Below are 14,273 nucleotides of genomic sequence, written 5' to 3'. Positions count from 1 at the left end.
GGAGGGGGTCAGGGAGGGGGTCAGGGAGGGGATGGGGTTAGAGTCCCAGCCTGGCTGGAGGCCCTTCCTGCCGTCCACCCATCATGGCTCTGTCCCCGCTCGCCTGCAAGGCTGGTCCCCGCAGGGCCAGCGGGCAGAAGGCAGGTCCCCTGCAGTCCTGAAGACATGTCCCCAGTGGCCTGAGGCCCCGTCGCCCCAGGACCCTCGGAGGACAGCGCACCCAGCGAGCTCAGGAGCCATTTTAACAACGGATGTGTCTTTTATTCACAAATAAAAGCCGTAGCAAGAGGTTATCTACACATTTGTACAAAGGTCTGGGAGCCCTTAGAAAATGCACAAGGGTCAGAAAACAGAGCCCATTGTGACGGGGACACACGTACGTCGGCAGGCACCCTCCCGGTCTGCATTTGGCAAAAAGAGTCCCCCACGGACCCCTGCCCCCCCCCGGGCGCCCCCCAGAAAGAGCCTGGCCTGAGGGATACCTTCCATAGAAAACCATAAAAACATAGATCATTTGTCTCCAAATTCCCACTGCAAATACTGCATTTATAGGCAAAATGATATAAAAATATGAACCTAACAGAACCTTTACAAAACCCTTACCGCCCCCCCCCCCCCACCGCATTGTGTGTGTGTGTGTGTGTTGGTTTTGTTTTTTGCTTGTGGTTTTGGTAAGAATTCCTGCCGTAGAAGAAGGCGCCTCGTGGGCGCTGCCCTCTCTGTATCCTCGGGACAGAGCAGGTCCCGGGGGGAAGGGCACGTGGGCCATCCCCCCCGGAGAACCCCACGCCCCACGCGATCCACGGCAAGGACGCAGACCGTGGTCTGGTGACCCCCGGGGCCGGCTCTGCCGAGAGGAAACAGCTGTAAAGGAAGAGTCCTACATCCTGACCCTTGGGCCGGCGGGGCCCAGAGCAGTGCTGCTACATGAAACTGCTTGGCTGGGAAGGGGCCCGGCCTGGCCCCGGACGGCCCCCTGCCGCTGCCCAGGCCACAGCCCGAGCACACCGTCTGCTGGTGTCTTGAGTCCTTAGCACCAAACGCAAAAAGAGAGAAGTCGATTCAAGGTTAAAGGCACTTGCGTTGCTGTCTGGGTGGTGACCGTCTCGTCTCTGGCACACTCGCTCACTCCCCCCTCCACCGTCCACTCCGCCTGGCCAAACCCTCCCCCATGCTCATCGCCTCAGAGCCCCCCCACACCGGGCCGGCCCCTGGCCCTCCGCACGCTCATCCCTCTGACCCCCGCCACGTCCTCGAGCCATCCCACGTGCCCTCCCCGCGTCCCGGAGCCCAGCCTCAGACGTCCACCTCCTGCGGCGCCGGCGGGCCGGCGGGGGAGGCCACGCTGATGTCGAAGCAGGTGACCATCATGACGTGGGCTTTGCACACGTTCACGCACTGCTCCAAGGCGGCCGTGGCGTGTTCCAGGGCCGCCAAGTACTCTGCTGACTCGGGCTCCAGCTCTGGGTCCACCTCGACTGGAGAGGGACAGTGAGCAGTGGGTTAGGGGCCAAGGACGGGCGTGTCTCTCCCCGCCCGGCGTCTGGGTCCCTGTCTGGGCCAAGGTGAAGGAGGGCGGCCGGAGCTCTCGAGGGAAGCGCCTGGCTTGGGGATGGAGAGCAGGCGAACCAGGGCAGGGGGCAGAGATCAGGGTCCTGCAAGCCTTGCCTCCCCGGGGCCGGGGGACTCACACTGCTCCAGCCAGCGGCCGGGCTCCAGCATCAGCCGGCCCTGGGTCTCCGCCAGCTCCCCGCACAGGTGCTCGTGCTTGGCCTGCACCTCCCGCAGCCGCTGCTGCCTGCGCTCCGCCAGCCGAAGCTTGGCGCTGGTGCACACCAGACCCTGGGGGGCAAGGGGCAGGCAGGGGTGCTCAGGCCTATAGGACGACGGGGTTTCCCAGCGTCCCAGGCTTTGGCCGTGGCACCCTCCTCCAGCCTCCGGGCCTGGGCAAACATACAGTGGGGCCTCAAAGGAGGGCAGGGTCAGCCCCGGGTCCCCCACAGGTCAGGCTCACACCAGGCACTCTCGGAGTAGCCTGCCGAGGACTGCCTGGGACCAGGGCCCAGGACGAAGGGGCACAGCTGTGGGAGACCCTCCAGCAGGGCAGCTCCATGGGACAATAGTGGTGACCTCAGGACCCTTCCGGCCGCCCACTTGGCCCAAGGTGGGCATCGGTGGCCACCACGGCTTCAGGGCTGGGAGGCCTGGTTCCTACCTTCTCCACGTCCTGGGAGGGCTGCGGGTAGGAGGGGAAGGCAAGCTCAGCTGGCTGCTGGGCCAACCCCTGGGGGCCCCCCCTGCCATCCCGGGACCTCTCCGCACCAGCCCTGTACCCCAGGCCCCAGGCCCCGCTGGCCCTGACCTCAGCCGGGTCCTCCCTCGGGGGCAGCCGGTGCCGCTGCAGGCGCTCCACGTCGTCAATCTCATATACCTTGATCTCGAAGGGCTCCTTCAGGGAGCCGGCCAGGGGAGGCGGCAGGTCCACCCACTGCCCAGGGAGGCCGGGCTTGCGGCCCAGGGCAGCAGTGTCCGGCATGGGGGCCGGGATCAGCCGTCTCCGCTGCGGACCTGAAGCAGAGAGCCAGGGTGCTGGGTGAGCGGGGGCTGGGGCCCGATCCCAGGACTTAGTGCCCGGCCAGGGGCTCGTCCAGAAACCCCCAGCCCTTACAGGCCCCCTCTCGCCTGGACAGCTGCCCCAGTGGCCCCACACGGGGGCAGCCTCTTGGCCGGCCTCTCCTGGAGACAGCCCTCAACACCCCAGTCACACCGAGGCCCTGCTCAACCCCCCCTACTCCCACCACCCCCCAGGACCGGGTCCTCAGCCCTCCTGCCAGGCCCCCAGGCCCGAGTGGTGCCCCAGCCACATCTCCCAGAACATCCCTCCCTGCTCCCGGCCCCAGCCGGTGGCCCACTCCCTCCACCACGTGCACAGCAAGAAGCTGGCCCTGCCCACCGGGCCCCCTCCACACTGGCTGGGGGGCTCCCAGGCAGCTGGGCCTGAGCCCCAGGGACTCCAGGCCGGGTACCCTACACCCAAGGCCTCCCCTGACACCCTAAGCCCCACCTGGGTGACCCGCGACGCCGGCCCTCAGGAGCTGGCTCTGACAGGGATGGCCCAAACCTCGGGGACAGCGCGGGGGCAGAAGGGGGCCCAGTGGGGGTCGCACCCACACCCACCTGTGGCCCTCTTCTTGGGGGACCTGAGGCTGCGGGAGCGGGCGCCCGGCGAGGCGGCCCCGCTGTCACTCATGGAGTCGGGCGCGGACGAGGCACTGCCGGTGGCCTCGCTGTCACGCAGCACGCTCTCGTAGCCGCTGCTGCCGCCGCTGTGATAGAAGAGCGCGGTGCGGCCCATGGCAGGCGGGAGCTCGCCGCTCAGCACGCTGCTGTTGTCGCTGCCGTGGCCGCTGCTGCAGCGCTGGGGCCGCCGCGGGGCCGTGACCTTGCTGTAGGGGGAGGGCAGCGCAGGGACGGCGGGTAGCCGTTCCTCCCCCACATTCACGCCACTGTCGCTGCCGCTGTCCGAGTCCGCCGAGCCCCAGGAGGGGCCGCCTCTGCCGGGGGCGCCGCTGGCCGCCAGCTCGTTGACGCGGCTGTGGGCGGCCCGGAGCGCCTGCTTGGTGCCCATGATGGTGCCCCGGCTGGCCTTGGCCCCGACACCGGGCACAGCCCGTGGGGCCGCCCGGGGAGCCATCACGGGGCCGCCGGGGGTCCTGCCCACCGCTGGGGTCAGTGGCTTCACGGGAGCACACAAGGCCCTCGACCCACCCACTGCCGGACCACGGCTCTTGCTCCCGCCGGCCGGGGGCTTGGGGGCCCCCACACCTTTGGCCGGGCTGCCCCTACAGGCTGGAGCAGGCCCAGACACGGGGCTGGGGGACGGAACACCCAACCTGGGCACAGCCCGGGCCCTCCCGGGGGCCTCCCTGACCTTGCCGTGTGCCGGGCCCTCGCACCGCTCCAGAGAGCCGTGGGCGCTGGCACGGCTCGCGGCTTCCATCTTGCCCGCCCGGGCCTTCAGGCTGGACGTGGCCCTGGCGACGGAGTGGTCAGCCCGGCTCCCGGCCCTGGCCTCCTCCTCCGCTCGGGAGAGGGCAGCAGCCGCAGCCCGGGTCAGGCCCCCGCCCTGGGGAGCAGCCAGGGCTGGGCCACTCTTCTGTTCCAGGCTGGACTTGCGCACAGGAGGGGCCGGGGGGGCCGCCCCGCCAGGCCTCGTGAAGAGGCTTCCCTTGGGAGCCACGTTCCGCTTGCTGCCGGGGGCAGCCTTCGGGCTGCCCAGACAGGCGGCCGTGGCCGCCAGGGCGTCCCTGCAGGATGCGGCGGGGGTGGTCACACCCAGCGTGGTGGCCCCCCTCCGCAGCGGGGGTATCTGGGCCACGGCCTCTGGCCTCTGGGCCGCCCCGGCTGCCACTTCACAGCCGTCCACCACCCTCCGGGCACAAGCCAGCACTGGGGCTAGGCTGGGGGCCCTGCCGGCCGAGGGCCCCGGGCATGGGCCACATTCGTCTGCCCGGAGCAGCCAGGGGTCCTCGAAGAGGCCTCCAGGGCCGGGTGGGCTCGGGGCCAGGCGAGTGCAGCCTGCACGACCGGCCGCTGAGGAAGTCCTTGGTTTCCGGGGGAGGCTAGAGTGGATCGTCTGTGCGGGGGCCGCCCCCCACGGGGATGCGGCTGGGGACTCCCTACCAGGTCGGGCAGGAGCCGCAGAAGCCACGTCCCCAGGGCGAGGACTCCGAGCCAGGCCGGGACTGTCCGGCCTGCCGTGCTCCGGGAACCGACAGCTGCCCTCGTCTGGGGAGCCGCCCGCGACAGGGGTGCCCAGGGGATCGGGCCCTGCTGGCGAGTCCCGGCCAGCCCAGAAGGTAGGCTGGGGCGCGGGGCTGTGGCGGTCGTCCACGCAGATGCTGACCTCGCTGAGCCAGGAACTGACCGAGGAGCCCTGGCTGCTCCCAGCCCAGCCCGCTCCCTCCGAGGGCCCGCCCGCAGCCTGTGCGGTGTAGGCGTCGAACTCATCGTTGATGCTGCTAATGATGCTCACCGGCCTGGACCCCGAGGCTAGGGCCTGCAGAGAGCAGTTGCTGCCGAAGCTGGCCACGCTGGTGGGGCGGCCGGAGCCGGCCAGCGCCCCCAGGGACAGCTCCTCCACCACCGTGAACACCAGCTCATCCTCGCCATTGAGCTCCACGGGCTGCTGCAGCGTCACCGTGGTGGTCAGCAGGCCCCGCTCCAGACGGCGGCCGTGTGCAGGGGGCCGGGGGCTGCCCGCCTGCCCGCTCCTGCCCACCGGGGGCGTCCGCACCACACCGTCCGCGCTCCCTCCCCCCGGGTCCTCCGGCGTTCTGCTGGCTTCCAGCTGCCGAGGAGGCGGAGGGGCCGGGCTGGGCAGTGGCCTCCTACCCCCGACCCCAGCGGCCTTGTCCGGCACCAGCAGTTCCCTCCGGTCGGCACCAGCCTTAGAGGGCTCCGGGGCACCCCGGCAGGTGTCTGGGGCGGGGCTGCCTCGAGGCGTGCTGGCCGCCAGTGGGGAGCCCGCCGCCTTCCTGGGAGCGGCGGCCTCGGGCGGTGAGGGCTTCCTGCCCCCGCAGGCCGGGCCAGCCTGGGCTGCACCAGGGACACCCAGGGCTCCGGAGGGGCCCTCGCTGCCGTCAATGCCCTCCAGCCGCTCCTGCAGCTCCGCGAAGGTGCTACAGCGGAAGTGGTCGGCGTCCCTCGGGCCCTCGGAGGGCCGGCGGCGGCTGAGCGCCGGGATGATGGGCACGGAGTCCGGCGGGCCCTCGCTGTCGGTGAGCTCGCGGTCTGACAGTGCCGCCCCGCCGGGCCCCACGTAGATGACTGTGTCACAGGACTGCTCACTGCTGGAGGAGTAGTCGGGGTCTCCGGGCGAGCTGGAGGCCAGACGGCCGGGTTCCGAGGCCACGGAGCGGGGGTGGAAGGGTCGCAGGTGCGGGGGGCGGCGGGCACGGCCCTCCTCACAGGAGCTGTCCCCACCTGAGGAGCTGGACGCGTACTGGGGGCAGAGTAGGCCTGCGTGAGCGGCCCACCTTCCCCACCGCCTCATCCCCCCCATCCCAGCTGGGGGAAGGACATGATCCCGCCGAGGGCTGCCCAGGGAGTGCCCTGCTGGCTGGCTCAGGAGGGACACAGGCCACCCCCCGGCAGGTACACGGCAACCGCAGGCCCCCCTTGGGAGCGGTTCCAGTGCCACCCTGGGTGCCAGGTGATTTGGGGCACAGCCCCCTGCCTTGTGCAGGGGCACATGGGGTGCCCAGCCAGGGACGGGTGGCAGCCCCTCACCATGCTGGGCAGGGGCCTCACAGGGCCCTCAGAGGGCGGGAGGGGCAGGCAGGAGACAGAGCCAACCTTGACTTTCTTCCTGCGTAGCCGGTGGACGCGGGCAGCCAGCTGCACGGTGCTGAGTGTCTCGGCGTGGCAAGCGGGTGCGTCTGAGACGTGGGCAATCATGGTGGTCCGGCAGCTGGGGGCGGCCAGGCACTCACGCAGCAGCAGGGTGAGCCTGTGCTCCCTGGGGGCGAGGGGTGCTCAGAGGCTGCAGGCCTGGGGAGGGGAGGTCAGGGCGGGAGGCTGGGCATGGGGGTGCGGCAGGGCAGAAGGGAAGGAAGGAGGCAGGCCTCTCCCGGGACGGGGTCATGCCTGGAGCCCAGGTCCAGCTCTGGCATCCGGCCCTTGAGCAGCCAGGCCCCAGGAGCTCAGGGGTCCAGGCACCCTGATGCACCTGCCGTGCCCTTGGCTAGCTCCTAGGGGGCCACCTCACCACTACCCGCCAAGGAGCCCACCGCTCACCTATAGGGCACGTGCTTGGCTCCGCTGACCAGGGCCAGAATGACACTGCCCAAGGCTGACAGAGGCAGACACGAGGGTCCCCCGGGGGCCTCCCCGCCCCGGCCAGGCGCCCCCTCACACCCGCCCAGGTCGATGAGGTGCAGGCGGCTGCGGCCTCCAGACACTGAAAGCACAGGGTGGGAAGGTGGGGGAGCGGCCCCAGATGCCCCTGACCCCAGACCCCCAGGCCCCTGGACCCCCAGATCCCCTGACCCCCGGACCCCCGGGCTCCCCCGACCCCAGGACCCGCAGGGAGGGCAGGCGGGGGCGCGCGAGCCGACACCTACTCCCGCCGCGGCCGCACTTCTCCACGCGGTACTGGTAGACGTGCAGCGTGAAGACCAGGTGCGAGCCGCAGCCGGGCCGGCGGGAGCCACGGGCCGCCAGCGCCGCGTCCAAGTACAGGGCAGCCTTCTCCGCCGTGGGCGCCCGAAGCTCGCTCTGGTTTGGCAGCTGGGGAGGGCAGTGCGCAAGCTGGGACTCGGGTCTGCCTCCCGGAGGCTGTCCTCACTGTCCCCCAGGACCCGTGGCCCTGCCCCCCACCCCATGGCCGCGGGGCCGGTGGCGTACCTGAACCCCACACCCAGGGTCCTCCCGCAGGTACACGCCCGGGGACTGGGTGTCCTGGAGGCTGCCGGAGGCCACCTCGGCCAGCAGGTCCCGCAGGCTCTCGTCGGGGCCGCACACCTCTGCCGCGGACACGCGCACTGAGAAGCGGGTGCCCGTCCTCTCCCTGCGCTCCTCGATGAGCCTGAAGAGCCAGGAAATGGCACAGGGCACAACACCCAGGCTCTGGGGCGAGCTGTCCTTCCCGATCATGGTGTAGGACTTGCCTGGGGGGCACATGGGCGTGTCAGGGCCCCACACTCACCCTGACATGCCCTCAGAGCCCAGCCACGCCCAGCTGCCTCCCAAGTCTGACCTGGGGCCCTCAGGGCCAACCTGGGGACACTGAGACCAGGGTCCCCCTGCCTCCCAGGACTGCAGGGGGCTTTCTCTCCACGTGCCCAAACCCCCGGTCCTGGGCCCACCCACTGCCCACATGGGATAACCATTTCCCCCGTCCTGCCCGCAAAAGGAGGCCCAGAGACTGCGGACAGCAATGATGGGGGATGCTCACCAAGGCTCGTGTGGCCGAAGGAAAAAATGCAGCCATCAGCCCCACTGACCACTGACTGGAGCATGTCAGCCACGGTCCCCGAGCAGACCTCAGCCTGTGAGAGGGGCACAGGGCACCAGGCTGGCGCCAGGGTCACGGGGCCGACACCCAGCCTCCCACCGCGCCTGCCTGTCCCCGTCCCATGCGGGCCGGCAGCTCACAAGGCGGGCAGGCTGGCACACACAGGCCCCAGCTCTCGGAGCTCTCCACGCACACACACGACACACACGGCCTGGGCCAGTCAGGTGCACAGCTCACACCACCCTCGTGGGGGCAACTGGGGACACGGACCACGCCGCACCCCCGATGCTCACGTACAGACAGCAAACCTGCTCCCAAAGCCTCCCCAGAGCCCACGGGAAATCCAGCACGTCCTGCGAATGGCCCGACAACTGCGCCAGGAGAAGGGTACGAGATCTCCAGGCCCGAGCCAAGGAGGGTAACACACCGCAGGCCGGGCCCAGGCCACTGGGCCTCGCTCTTACCCTCCTCTTCCTCACCGGGCACCAGAAGCAAGCGCAGGCCTGGCGCCGGCCCCCGGGGGTGCCCGCCACCCTCACCTGCTCCGAGTCCTGGGGGAAGACGGCGTCGAAGGCAAACATCTTGGGAGCCACCACGGAGGCTCGTCGGGGGCCCGAGCTGCCGGGGGGCCCGGCAGCCTGGTCGTACAGGGTCACCTGCTTCTTGCGTGGGTCCACCTTCAGGAAGGACGTGGACTCGGCCGAGGGCTGCACCCCCTGCGCCGGCCAGATCCGCAGCATGACCTTCACCTGGAGGAGGCGGGCAGGAGCGAGCATCTGAGCGGCCGCCCACCCGCCCAGCGGCCGCTAATTACAGGGCAGGAAGAGCTCGCGCGAGCTGAGACAGCGGGCCAGGCCTCGGCACGGGGATCCCCACCGCAGGAATGTGGGTGCCTGCGTCCCAGCTCTGGCTCAGGTCCCTTATGAGATCAGCCAGGCAGGCAGAAAGCGAGGCTCATTGGGAGGGGGCGCTAGCCTGGTGCGGGCGGTCAGCAGAGAAGGAGGGGCCAGGACAGGGGAGCACAAGGGTGCGGTGGGGGGGGCAGTGCATACAGGAGCAGGGGGTGGGGGAGGACAGGATGAGGGAGGACGAAGGAGCACCGGGTCAGGGAGGACAGCGTGGGGGAGGACGGGGGAGCACCGGGTCAGGGAGGACAGTGTGGGGGAGGACGGGGGAGCACCGGGTCGGGGAGGACAGCGTGGGGGAGGACGGGGGAGCACTGGGTCGGGGAGGACAGCGTGGGGGAGGACGGGGGAGGACATCATGACGGAGGATGGGGGAGCACAGGTCAGGGAGGGCAGGGAGGGGGAGGGAGTCCAGGGGAGCACTGGGCGGGGCGGACAGGACAGTGGTGGGGGACGGTGGTGCAACTAAAGTGAAAAAGGCTCCGGGCGCCTCAGTGAACAGAGGGACAAAAGTATGGGACGGTACCCAAGGGCACCCCACCTGCCCTTGACCTGGGGTTCCTCCACACCCTCCACTGCATCTGAGGCAGAGCTGGAAGCTAAGTGAGCTCAACCCGGAGGCACAGAGCTTTGGGGACCAGAAGCAGCCCCATACCCAGGGCGCAGCTCTTCCGGCTTCCCTACCCGGCCGGCCAGCCCGGCCACCCCCGCCCAGGCCCACTGAGGCTTAAGGAGGGAGGAAACACGCAGACAAGTCGACTGTGACACCAGGTCATACAGCCTGAGAGTGGTTCTCCTCCAATCCCAGATCCCAAACCAAGGGCAGAGGGAGAAGGGAAGCCAGAGGGGCGAGCAGAACAGGCCCCACGACACAGCCCCTAGTCCCAGCCAACGGGGACCCTTCTCGGAAGGCTCCCAAGGGGGGCATTTCCCACCTTCTGGCCCTCCTTGCTCCCCCATGTCCCAACCTCAGCTAGCAGCTCCTGCCCCCAGCCCAGTCGGGCCTCTGCCTCCTCCACAGAACCCCTCCGGCCCACTTCCCAGGCCAGTCGGGAGCCCCGAGTGCACCTCCCCTCCCTGACACCCTGACACCAACGCCCTGACGGGAGGAACAAAGGCACACAAGGGGGAGGGCCTAGGGGACCGGGTCTGACCCCAGAGCCAGCTAGGGAGCACAACTCAAACCCCAGGCACGGCGGCATCCGGGGCCGGCGGGAAGGACACACATGGTGGTCCCCCCGAGGGAGAGCTCAGCTCTGACAGGGAGGGCTGGAGACACTAAGGCCTGGCCAGGGGGCGTAGGTGGGGGAGCACAGGGGACAGAACAGGGTCTTAGCTTGGGGGCCCTGGTTGGGGACCAAGCAGCCTCTGCTCCCGTGTGACCCTAAAATACAAAAACAGACACAAACGTGTGCCCCCCGCCCCCCACCCCCGTGCCGGGTCTGCAGAAGACAGGCGTCCCCATGGCTGGACCACCAGCCCCAACACCCTCGAGGGAACAGAGGCCCAGCAGGGAGGGGGGCTGGGACCTAGACCCGAGAGTCCAGCACACTGTGCTGCAGACACCCCGAAACCCGCATGGAGAAGAACCAGCCCAAGCTGCATCTTCCGCCCGGCCCCGGGGGCGCCCCCTGACCCAGAGGAGCCCCGGCGCTCTAGGGCCCCTCCAGGGAGGTACACCGGACGCCACGTTCTGCTGAAGGACACCACCTTCCGCTCCCCAACGAAACCTTCGATTTCTCCACTACAGCATAAATCAAATTACCAGACTCATTTCAGAGCCAATATTTTTCACGGGTTTAATTGTAAGTGACAGATACATAACGCCGGCAAAATTGGTTTACTGTGGGTAGTTCGCACGAGGCCGATCTCCTCCCCTTCAGCACGTGGCAAATTGACGTGCAAAATCGCTCCGGGAAGGAGGGGACGCTCTCGGGGGAGAAGCCTAAGAAACGCTTTCCCGCCGCACTCCCCGAACCTGGGCGAGAAGCGATTCTTTTATTCCCGAGGACACGAACAAAACTACTTCATTTCCAAAGGCTGCCGCCAAGCAGGCAAAAATGTGCACTTCCCGGTAATTTCTGGCAATTTTTTTTTCAGCATGAACTCCCGGCCCCTTCAGGAGCCAGATGGGTTGTGCGGATCGGAGGGGGTTCCTGGAGGGCTGAGGAGGGGCTCTTGCAGCACAAAAACGGCCCCGGTGGTGCTGGGAGCCAGCCACGAGTCTCCACTCAGGGACCCCAGCCTGCGGGGAGGGGACAGGGCGGCCCCCGGCGGGCCACCCCGTCCTAGCTGAACGCACGGGCCATTGTCTGTAAGGATCCTCTGGTTCAGGAAATGACAGGGTCTTTGCAGGAGACAAGGGCGGCTGAGTCTCTCCCCCAAATGTTCAGATATTACAAAGCAGTGCTGAATGGCTGCCAGGTAGGGAAAAAACACGTTTTGCATAAAAAAGGGCTTCCACTCCTAAGAGGTGGCCCAGGCAGCGACGGGGGAGGGGCACCGCTGCGCACCCACAGAAAGGATGTCTTTTTTAATACTGCGAGATGATGAATTATCTTAAGTAGCACATTAATGTCAGAAATCGAGCGTAATCTAACTTCTTTTCTGTGACAATATGAAATGCCTTTCAGGAGACATTTCTGACTGTGACATTCGTGCAAATAACATCCAAGGAACCAGAGAGAGGGGGCACAAGCTGGAGGGGGGGTGGGCAGCGGGTGGGCTGGTGGCCAGGGGCTCCCTGTGTGGAGGGACTGGGGCAGGGGGAGGGGAGGGGATTAGTCTACCACGGAGAAAAGGGAGGAGCCCCCCGCCCCAGAATACTTGGGTGGAGACGGGGCCCCAGGAGGAGGTGGCCCAGTGCTAGACACACGCAGCCCACCCCTACCCACCCCTGCTTTCAGACAGATGGTCCAGACCTGCCAAGTGAGGAGGCCAAGGTCAGAGCCAGGCCCCGGAGCTGTCGGAGCCCTTCCCCTGCAGCCACTCTGCCCTGTGCCGCCGAGTGTGCCCACCACCGCCCAGGCACCTCCACGGCCCGGCGGGCGGGGCTGAGAGTCCCTCCTCTAGCAAGCTCCCAGCTCCCAGGGACACCGACGCAATGAGGCTTGGCCGGGGCTGCAGGCTCTGGGTCTCGTGAGGGCTTGGGGGTGACAGGGTGAGAAAAGGCTTCCAGAAGGAGCAGTCTGGCAGAGTCATCACGAGACCGGGGGGTGTGGCTCAGGCCTGGGGCCCCTCAAGGTCACCAGGAGCCCAAGGCCCTGGAGGCCAGTCCCAGGCAGGGTGGGGCGGGCCTGCTGGGGAGAGCCTGAACCCAGCCAACCACCTCTGCGGGGGGTTAGCCTCTGGGCGCTGGAGAGGATGGGGGTGTGGGGTGCCGGGGTGCCGGGGTGTGGGCGGGCGGGCCCAACCCAACCCCCAACCCCCAACCCCCAACCCCCCTCAGGGAGTACCTCGGAGTGGCCCATGGGAGCAGCGTGGGCAGAAAGTCAGGAAAAAGCTCAGGGTGCGCATTCGGGCGGGGCCTGTCCTCCTGCCCTGAGCTATGGGGCTGCGCCTCGGCCCCCCGCCCCCCATGGGCACAGAGAACACACCTCAAAACGTGCTCACACAACCCATGCACGTGGGACCCTGAGTGAGGCCAGGGTACAGTTACAAGCAACCAGACGGGGCCCAGACAGAAACCTAGTCCCGGCAAAAGGCCATGGGAGCCGGGGGTCGGGGCCAGGGGCCAGCCAGCCTGTTCCAAGGCAAGGCCCTTCCCTGCACCCCCCAGACTCAATTTCCCCACCTGAACCAGATGATCACACGTTGGCCTGGAGGGGTCCCATCCCCGCTCTGGAGCCCCACCTCGGGACAGCATGCCAACACACAGAGTATGGGGGTCCCCAGGGGTCAGAGCCCAACCCCAGTCCCGGGGAGCCCCGGCTGTCCCACCCCATGGAGACCAGCACGAGCCCCTGGAACCCCCACCCATTTCCTGAAGCTCCACCGCAGTCTCTGAGGCTCCTGTTGGGACCCAAGCTTCCAAGGTGGACCTGGGCCTCAGTCTCCCCGTCTGCACCCCACCTCATCCAACCTGGAAGAAGGACGCAGGATCCCTCCACACCCGGCACCCCTCCCAGCACCTCCTCGGACACCTCTGGCTTCACCCCACCCCCAAGCCCCCAGGGTCACCCCCACATCAGAGGTGGGTCTACCTTTCCGATGCTGCCGGGGTTGTCCTTAACCTTGGAGGCGGCCCTGAGCAAGCAGGGGGGCGCGGGGGGCGGCCACAGCTGCAGAACCCCGCTGAAGTCCGTGGGGTACGGGGCGGCGCTGCGGGCAGCAGGGGCCGGCGGCGGCGGATGAGGTTTCTTGCGCTTGGAGGCCAGGCTGAGCTTCTGGGCAGCCCTGAGGAGGAGGAGAGGGACCGGGTGGGGCCCTCGGCGCTGTCCTGGGCGCCCGCCCCGCCCCAGGTCGGCCCCACAGCCACGTCCCCGCCAGGCCAGGCGGCAGATGCCCTCCCCTCCCCCCGACCCTGCCCTGAGCGCACCTTCCTCCCACCAACCTCAACCGGCCCTGGGGCGCAACCCGGCAGCTGCTGCGGGGTGGGGGGCTGGAACGTGCTGGAGTCAGCTCCTCCCAGGCTGTGCGACCCAGGCATGGTGACCTGTTCTCTGTGCCTCAGTCTCCCCACCACTAGCACATGCTGACACGACCAGCACAGGTGCCTATGTGCAGCCCTGAGAGGCCGAGGCATCCAAGGAACCCTAGGCCGTGCTGGCGGCCAGGAGAAGCTCCACGAAGCCCACGTCCCCTGATCCCACGGCCCCCAGGCCCCGCCCCACCGCCCTCTCCTCTGCGGCCCCACACTCAGCCTGGCACTGGAACCCGCCAGCCCCACAGCATCCCCAGGGGACCCACAGTCCTCCCCAGACCCCAGAGTCTTCCTTGACCGCAGAGAGGCTCCCGGCGCAGCTGGGAGAGGCACCGTTCCGGAGTCCCAGGGCGCCCTCCCCCACACACGCATCCAGGCACATACGCGTGCCCACCACGGGCCCACCACACCCCAGGCTGTGGCTCCCACGGACCCTCCCGCCAGGCTCTCCCCACCGCAGCTCCTGCAGCCGGCGTCGGAGCCCCCACCCTCCCCCAAGGGCCCCCCCACGCCTCCAGCACGGGGGACACCAGGGAACAGAGATGGGCCCGGGTCCATATTCGCACTCCACCCCCACTGCCCGGAGGGTCTGGCCTCAGTCGCCCCGTTCCCGCGGGCAGGGACCCGCAGAGAGAGAAGGGATCGGGATACCCTCTGAGCCCCCAGCTGACGCCCCCCCCAACACCCACCTGCACCTCCGTCCGGCTCC

At 68.5% G+C, this 14,273-nt stretch overlaps 1 protein-coding gene across 2 annotated transcripts in view; it reads right to left on the bottom strand.

The window, feature by feature from the left end:
- Positions 1-243: 243 nt before the first annotated feature.
- KIF26A (kinesin family member 26A) overlaps positions 244-14,273 on the bottom strand; it is a gene marked incomplete at its 5' end in the record, with an annotated part of 38,226 nt that continues 24,196 nt past the window's right edge. Inside the window, 12 exons of one of the 2 annotated variants that reach the window (XM_080808455.1) lie at positions 244-1,478; positions 1,692-1,842; positions 2,216-2,236; positions 2,363-2,568; positions 3,178-6,004; positions 6,358-6,520; positions 6,799-6,961; positions 7,125-7,290; positions 7,408-7,670; positions 7,958-8,051; positions 8,557-8,766; positions 13,125-13,317. In XM_080808455.1, the coding sequence (XP_080664581.1) occupies positions 1,297-1,478; positions 1,692-1,842; positions 2,216-2,236; positions 2,363-2,568; positions 3,178-6,004; positions 6,358-6,520; positions 6,799-6,961; positions 7,125-7,290; positions 7,408-7,670; positions 7,958-8,051; positions 8,557-8,766; positions 13,125-13,317 (4,639 nt within the window). In that variant the 3' untranslated portion in view covers positions 244-1,296. The remainder of the gene's footprint in view (positions 1,479-1,691; positions 1,843-2,215; positions 2,237-2,362; positions 2,569-3,177; positions 6,005-6,357; positions 6,521-6,798; positions 6,962-7,124; positions 7,291-7,407; positions 7,671-7,957; positions 8,052-8,556; positions 8,767-13,124; positions 13,318-14,273) is intronic. The other variant, XM_080808456.1, reaches the window with a different exon arrangement.

This window comes from Martes martes, assembly GCF_963455335.1.
Source record: "Martes martes genome assembly, chromosome: 7".
NCBI lineage: Eukaryota > Metazoa > Chordata > Mammalia > Carnivora > Mustelidae > Martes > Martes martes.
Note: the sequence above shows the minus strand (reverse complement) of the source record. Positions and strands in the feature narration are given on the sequence as shown.